This window comes from Corvus brachyrhynchos, unplaced genomic scaffold (assembly GCF_000691975.1).
Source record: "Corvus brachyrhynchos isolate BGI_N302 unplaced genomic scaffold, ASM69197v1 scaffold319, whole genome shotgun sequence".
NCBI lineage: Eukaryota > Metazoa > Chordata > Aves > Passeriformes > Corvidae > Corvus > Corvus brachyrhynchos.
The window spans coordinates 293,321-300,842 of record NW_008246065.1 but is presented as its reverse complement, the minus strand read 5'-3'; the positions used below and the strand labels follow the sequence as shown (position 1 = coordinate 300,842).

The 7,522-nt window shown below is 39.8% G+C and overlaps 2 protein-coding genes across 2 annotated transcripts in view; both read right to left on the bottom strand.

The window, feature by feature from the left end:
* Positions 1-141, bottom strand: part of ATE1 (arginyltransferase 1) — a 70,152-nt gene extending 70,011 nt beyond the window's left edge. Inside the window, exon 1 of the mRNA XM_017746810.1 lies at positions 81-141. The gene's annotated coding sequence lies outside the window, so the exon portion shown is untranslated. The remainder of the gene's footprint in view (positions 1-80) is intronic.
* A 694-nt stretch (positions 142-835) lies between these two features.
* Positions 836-7,522, bottom strand: part of NSMCE4A (NSE4 homolog A, SMC5-SMC6 complex component) — an 11,839-nt gene continuing 5,152 nt past the window's right edge. The window contains exons 6-11 of the mRNA XM_008643176.1: positions 4,210-4,300; positions 3,652-3,746; positions 2,825-2,873; positions 2,072-2,163; positions 1,429-1,520; positions 836-930 (exon numbers count right to left, since the gene is read on the bottom strand). Coding sequence (XP_008641398.1) covers positions 1,437-1,520; positions 2,072-2,163; positions 2,825-2,873; positions 3,652-3,746; positions 4,210-4,300 — 411 coding nt within the window. The 3' untranslated portion in view covers positions 836-930; positions 1,429-1,436. The remainder of the gene's footprint in view (positions 931-1,428; positions 1,521-2,071; positions 2,164-2,824; positions 2,874-3,651; positions 3,747-4,209; positions 4,301-7,522) is intronic.

Genomic DNA, 7,522 nt, shown 5'->3' with positions numbered 1-7,522 from the left:
GCCCGGCCTCCCCCGCGGGCGGATTGGCGATAAAAGATCGCTCCCGGTTCTGCGGATCCTCGCACCGTGTCCCCGCACACCTTCATGGCCAGACCAGCTTCTCACCCCCACAAACACGTTCTAACAGGCCTTCCAGGGGGAACGGATCCCTTTGTATCCACCCCGAGCTGCTACAGCAGGAAAAAAGGATGGAAGAAATCCTGAACTCCTCCTTGGGAGTGTTTTCTGGAAATGGAACAAGACTTCATGTATTTTTAATAAAATAATGTCGTGGCCCCATAGAGCCGGCCTGCCCAAGTTACCAAACAAATACAGGAGGAGTTTGGAATAGAGAAAGGGGCGATTTCTATCTCTAGCTGAGACCAAATTTCCAAACTCAAACCTTTATTTCCAGAACAGTAAGAACAGCAGAGCAGTATCAATTCTGCAGCACCCAAAATCATGTAGGATAGCAAGGTTATCCCAGTAGGGATGTTTAACCATGTGAATTCCACTTGCTGCTGCTGGGAGAGACAAGGGAGGAAAGAAGGGACACAGTGTTTCCTTTTTACTAAGAAAGTTCATAAATGCCAGTAAACTTTACTACTTTGTATAAAGTAGTAAAGTAAGTCATAGTAGAAAAAAAACCCTGTAACAAGTCTACACTTCCTCAAGTTACCCAGAGAAGCTGTGGCTGCCCTAGAAGTGTCCAAGGCCAGGTTGGATGGGGCTTGGAGCAACCTAGTCCTGTGGAAGGTTTCCCTGCCCACTGCAGGGGCTAGAACAAGAGGATCTTTAAGGTCCCTTCCAACCCAACCCATTCCATGGTTCTAAACAAAGCAGCTCATAGAAAGTGTTGAGATGTTCCAGAAAAAATAAATTTAATTTTACAACATATACATGTAAAACAAATGTTGAAACGAATGTTTTGAAGTATTTTCTTTAAGGCACCTAAGGGCAGAAAAAAAAAGAGAAGGCAGTAAGACAGTGTGCATTAAGATCTGGAACTTACCAAACAACTGTGACAGTAAAGGAATTCAGTCCTATCATTGAAAGAATTTTATGGAAGCAGAAGGGAAGACAGCCTGGTTCCCTCTAAGTCCTTCTTCAGACTACTTTATTACAACATCAGCTGTCAGGATGTTAAGAAACCAAACACAAAAAGCTATGATTCTTTCCAACAGTGCATTCTGAGTATAAAGTTCCAAAAAATAACTCATCCCTTAACTGACCATCAAACGCAAAAATAAAGGGGTTTTTTCTAGTTAATCACTGCATACAAGGCTAGATAACATTTTGTTTCATGAAGAGGGCAAGAACACAGCAATTCCAAATGTTACAGTCACCCTGCTTACAGTTCTTCTGCATTTGTAAGTCGCACATAGTTTCCCTGAAGTTCTTCTACATGCGTAAGGACCTTACTGAGTTTGATTCAGTAAAAGAACTTACTTGAATAGTTACTCTGTCTCCATTTCCTCTTCACTGCTCTGAGAAAGAGGGGTAATCATGGCTTCTCTTATCTGAAATGTTTCTATGATCTCCTGGTTAGAGATAACAGCAGAATGTCAGTCGCCAGAGCTGAACTATTTCAATTTTATTACTACCAAGCAAGTAATAAAGTTCCTTATACTAAAGCAGTATTTCAAATTACTACATTTCTCCTGCACATTCTGAGTGAGGGACAAAGGAGAAGAGCTGTATGTGTGCCCAAAACTACTTTTTGTCTAGGGTTTATTACAAACAGTGAGGAAATTGAATGGAGAACTTCCCCTCCAGAAACAAGTAAGGGAAAAAACAGATTCCATATTTACCCAGGCCTTGTGTAAAGCAGTAAAGGCAAGTCAGTGCACAGCTTAAATGCACCTAAACTGACCAGGCTTCAAGAATCAAAGATGGAATCACTACCCCGATTCTCAGTTTTCTTGCAACTACAGACATCCCTTAGATCTGTGACTGTTCTGGCATCCATGAGGTCAAATGCAGTGTGACTGTACACAGAACATCTGCCCTCCCCAGAGCAGGTAACAGCACAGCTCTCAGAGGCTTAAATAAAAAAGAACTAATCCCACGTATCAAGTGCTCTCTGTGGTACCTTCCATTCTCTCTGGTCCAGACTTATGACGACCTGGTTCCGTGCTCCAGCTCTGTTCTCCTCCTCCCCTCTCCCGCTGGGTTTTGTAGGCTCTGATCAAAACACAGCATTTTCAGGATTTACACCTGCAAAGTCAGTTTCCACCAGGAACACAAAAGCTCCACAAAAATCACGTCAATTCTACATGTCCCACCCAGTTAGTCTCTATCAACAACCTGTACCACATACTGCTCAAGATACTTCCTTAGCCTCACCTCCTAAAAATTTAGGAACTAACTTTTTACAGAAGGACCTAAGTATTTTATTCCTTATGAAATCCCACCAAAGTCCTAACCCCACTGACATCCTGTGGGAATGAAAGCCGACCTCGTATGTAGGATGGCATTTTCTTTCCAATTGTTTTGAAGCTGCAGCAGTTCCCAACTCTGAGACAAGAGAGTTCTTACACCGAAAAATACCTTTTTTCAGCTAAGTGTAACAATGTTCCTGTACTTACTAGCAAAAATGTAACTTAAAAGGAAAGGTAATAACCTTTGATTTCTATTAATAGAATTAATTTGTATAAATCAGCATAATGGTCTTTTTCCATACACTGATATTTGAAAAGACTCAATCCTTGCTCAGAAATCTCTTCATGCCTTCAATTACACTCACTGCATATCCCCAGTTAAAAATATACCTAAAACTTTGTGAACACGTAACATGTAATGTTGTTACAAAAACCAGTTAGAGTACTTTAAAGCTAGATTTTACCTATTGTTGGCAATTTGTCTTCATCCAGCTTTATTTTTGCAAGACCATCCTAAACAACAGTGGGATTTAAAGTTTCGTAACTTAGAACTTTCCAGTTAGGATAATGCACTGAAATTTCTTATGTTTTACTTATTACATAATCATGAACAGGTACATATACTGATGAAGAATCTTCACTGGCATATCACATAAGAAAAAACTATTTTAACACAGCACTTATGCATAAAGAAGAAGCCCATATAGCACATAGTGTGTAAACTGTTGGATTAGAGAAGTTTTGCTTTATTAAAATTGTTATTATTCTCGAAATATACTTAAGCTAAGTATAATTCATAGTAACATTTCTATTCAGTATAAAACCTGGATTAGTCAAAATATCCTTGTCAGTTTTTGTCTTTTCCAGAATTAATTTTATTTATTAGACAAACTAAGGATAGTTTTGAAGTGCAAATCCATGGATTCAAAAAGAATATATAACTTTGACATAACATTGTTTTCTACAGCCTCAGTAACTCTTCTATACTCTATGAGAACTTTTCTACATCTAAAATGTGAGCCAGAATCTTTTTTGAAAAGCATATTGACTGCAAAAATATCACCACTGCTTTGTTGGTTGCAGTACAAAAACTGATTGCACTACAAAAAAATAAGCCTAGTCAACTCTGTTTCCTTTTCTATTTGACTACCAAAACATCACAGATTGTTTGCAGAAAATAAATTCGTATTTCTCATATTTAAATCCTAATTCTTCAATATTGAAGCCAGGTCAGTATTTCTATGTAATTCTAGTATCTAAAGTGATATTTCAAGAACATGTCATGCCTTACCCTGATAAGGAAGGACACATGAAACATGTTTTCCACAGTGTGTGCAAATGAGTTCGGATCAATCACAAAATCAAAGAAGGAAATAGGTGTATTAGCTGGGGATGCAAATGTAGCTTTGTTAAATCAAACAAACAAACAGGCAGTATACACAGAGCTAACAGATGTAAACACAAACTTAAGAGAGCCAATACTCCTTTCAAAAGCTAAAGGGATATTTGTCAACTCAGCTGAATTCCCAGCTGCCTGCAAAAACAAATGTTCTATAAAGTATACTATTTTCTTCCATCTTTTCCCCCCCACAGATCCATATACAGTGACTATTCGACTGCCTTCTAAAAACAGCAGGCTTTAATCAGGGGAGAGGATTTACATTTACTCCGCAGGCAAACAACAGCTGATTAGTGTTAATAAAAAATACATAGTTGGTATATGTTCTTCAACAAAAATTTCTACTTGCAAACTTCAACTCATTTTGTCTCTGTAGTTTTACCACTCCCAACTGTAGAAGACAAAGAATATTCATTTTCTCCAGTTAATGCTTAATTTAATTATACTTACGATCATTTTCAAAATGAGTTTGCAGTATTCTCAAGATCCTTTCTACTTCTTTTTCTGTAGCTTCTTGATGAGACTCCTGCATTTCTTTTAACTGGGAAAAAGAAACAGAGCTTCACCTCAAATAATGGTTGTTGAATTACCAGAATATGCAAACGGCTTCTTTTGAACATAACATAAAACTTGAATTTTTCTCCCTACATGCAACATAACAAACACACTTAGGCAAACATGAGACAACATTGAAGAGCTTTAGGGTTTAATTCCCAACTTACAGAATCAATATGAAAGGCCATGGCTTGTATGTTTTGAGCCTGTGTACAGGTGTACACTTACTTTTCAGTACCTCTGGGCAGTTGGGTTACACAGTGCTATAGTCTGTGAGTTTAATGAAGATGATCATTTATAAGCAACCCAGAAACCCTTCAGCTCCTTCCCAGTACAGACTGTAACAAATCCTTTCTATCAGTATTTGGATTGAGTAGGCTGCCTTTAAAAAAACAATGATCAACTATTTGCCCCTATATCCCAGCATTAACACAGCCTGAGCTTCCGTGTAACAACATGGTTTATGTTTGCAAAGTTTCAGATGTAAGCCTCTCTCAGTATTCCCAGACTTATGCCTTTCTGCCAGTGTATGACACAAAGAATAAGAAAACAGAAAGCAGAAACAATAGTGGCTATGTGATGTAATTAGTTTTTTGCCATTAACCACATTTCAGTGCAAATGCAACACCCTGTTAGACACTTTTAAAAGAAAAATGGGAACCAGGCTAATGTAAAGAAGTTTCTTTTTTGTTTCCTTTCAAAGCAAAAAGCAACAGAACATGTAAGCTCATAACTTGAAAATTGTAAACCCTATTTCTGAAAATGAAATTGGTCTGTGAGGGGGTTTGCACCCAGCATGCCAACAAAGATGAGCCCGGAGGTCTAGGCTGCGACCCCTCTGGAAGGCGGCACACATAAAAAGGAGCGAAGAGCTCCTCACTCGAGGGAGCAATCTTCCCTGAGGCAGCTGTGAGGGCACACAGGTGGAGGCAAAGAAGAAGAGAGGGACTCTCTGTATGGATTCCATGCTGAGGTTTATTCACATGAACGGACAGGGACAAATATCCAAATTTCTGGCAGCACCCAGGGATTTTATAGTGGGGATGGGAAGGTGGGGAAAGGGATTCCAGCCAATGAGATAAGGGGAAGTAGGCAGGGTAAGCAGTGAGGGAACCAATGGGAACAACACCGAGGAGGGACTTGGGGAAGGAACCAATGGGGTGTCGAGTACTGCAGAAGCTTCTAGAACTCATACATACCAACTAAGGGAAATGAATATACTTCGACTTTTACATAAAACCGGGAAGGGAAAACATGAACCAATCGTAGGGAAACATGCACATCATAGAACTGGGCGATTGTGGGTTCTCACCCTCCCCACGGAGTGAGCTGCTTTAGACCTCAGTGCCATCCTCAGTGGTTAGAGTAGTTGGGGCTACTTACACTGCCACAGGTCTGTAAATCCTATTTTCTTCTACTCAGTGAAATACTGCAGCCCACACAAAGCAAATCAAGAAGCCTAATAATGAAATCTGAATCCTTTAGTAGAAGCTCAGAAGAAACAGGGCTGATGTGTGTTTCTCCAACTCCACCTGGATGGCTGTGGAGCCAACCAAGGATTGTTGGCTTACCAGCCAAGGAATGCTGGTAATAACCCACTCTGAGAAAGAACAGGATATAAGTGGAGAAAGAGCCATATGGAGGTAAGGAAGCACTTTTCTGGGACATACGTCCTTGTTCTGGCTCCTGGAGATAAGCACAGCACAAGCATCTATGAATCTTGGGTACTCCCTCCCCCTTAAAGGTAGAATGTCAGAAGTACTACACAGTTCAGAATTACAAAACCCAAAACAAAACATATTGAAAGATTTAGAAGTCACTTGTTATAACTGCCAGAACAAATGGTAAATAAAGGCAACACTTTACAAACCTGAGCAGGCATTGCCCGTTCTGCTTTTCCTCTGCTAGCTTTCTTCTGTCTCTCAATCCGTTGCTTTGGTACAGGAGGCTCAGACTTGAAAGATCCCATCCTAACCAAAATACAAAGAACACATACATGCAAATCTGGTGTACACTGTATGTTCAGGAATCTTTATACTGAGCAGTGGATTTCCTCAAGAAAGTGCAAGGCGCTGACTGATACCTAAAGATAAAGCTTCATCACATTTAGAGATTTCTGGAAAGAACCAGCCCCAAAAGTTGCTCCCAATATGTTGACAGCCTCATACCTTGTCAACACTCTGCTGTGACCTCAGATTAAACTCAACTCAAGCCCAGGGAATCAAAGATAAAAATCAATTAAAGCCATTATCTTGAGCTGCAGTACATACTGTTTCCTATAAGAAACTTACATGTAATGAAAAGTAGGTGCTCTTCTAAAGTACTTGGGTGCTTCTTCTCCCATTGTCTGCCAGGCATCACTAGGTAAAAAACCGCCTGGAACATCCTCAGAGTCATCAGTTTCTTCTACTTCTGTGCGATTTATACCCATGAAGGTCAGCTACAAAAGAAAAAAAGCTGCAATAAAAATTCACTTAAGAGGTAAAGCAGTAGATACATTCATGGTGAAACATTGTATTGTGGTGTTTGCCTGACAAATTACCATTTAATACCACTGCCTAAGAACTTTGACTTTCCTGAGGATACCATGAAAACAGATGAACACTCAAATTCGCCCTTGTGTTCAGCAAGCAATGAAAGAAAGTCACAGGTAAACAAAACTGCTTAGATTCCAACACATTTTCAATGACATACAAAGTAGCAGAACATTACTTTTATTGCAGTTTAGAGCTCAGATGTTTCACAGTTTTTGAACACCACACACTCCCAGGAAGCCCAGCCCCTCAAACACCATAGAATTTATCTGGCGTATCCCTGCACCCACCAGTCCACACTAACCCAAGAAAAACTTCATATTGAACTTAATGTTTTTTACAGACTTGAGCAAACACTCAAGATTCCTTGTTGATCTGCTGTAACAAAAGAGAGCAAAAAGCCAACAGCCTGCTTAAGAGCTGTTCTGAACTGACTCTTCCACCCAGTCACAGTACAAAGAGACAAACTGTCCAGTCTGAAACCATTCAAATCATCCAAAGTCCCATTTTATGTCAGTGACACAGGGCCTCAAGAACTCTATCCAAAAACATAGAAACCAGTGGACAGGATAAAGAAACTACTTTTCTACTGAGAAACTACAGAACAGTGGCTGAAAAAAGTGCAGAAGACTTTCAGAGCATGAACTGACTGAATTGCCATAAAGCAGCAGCAG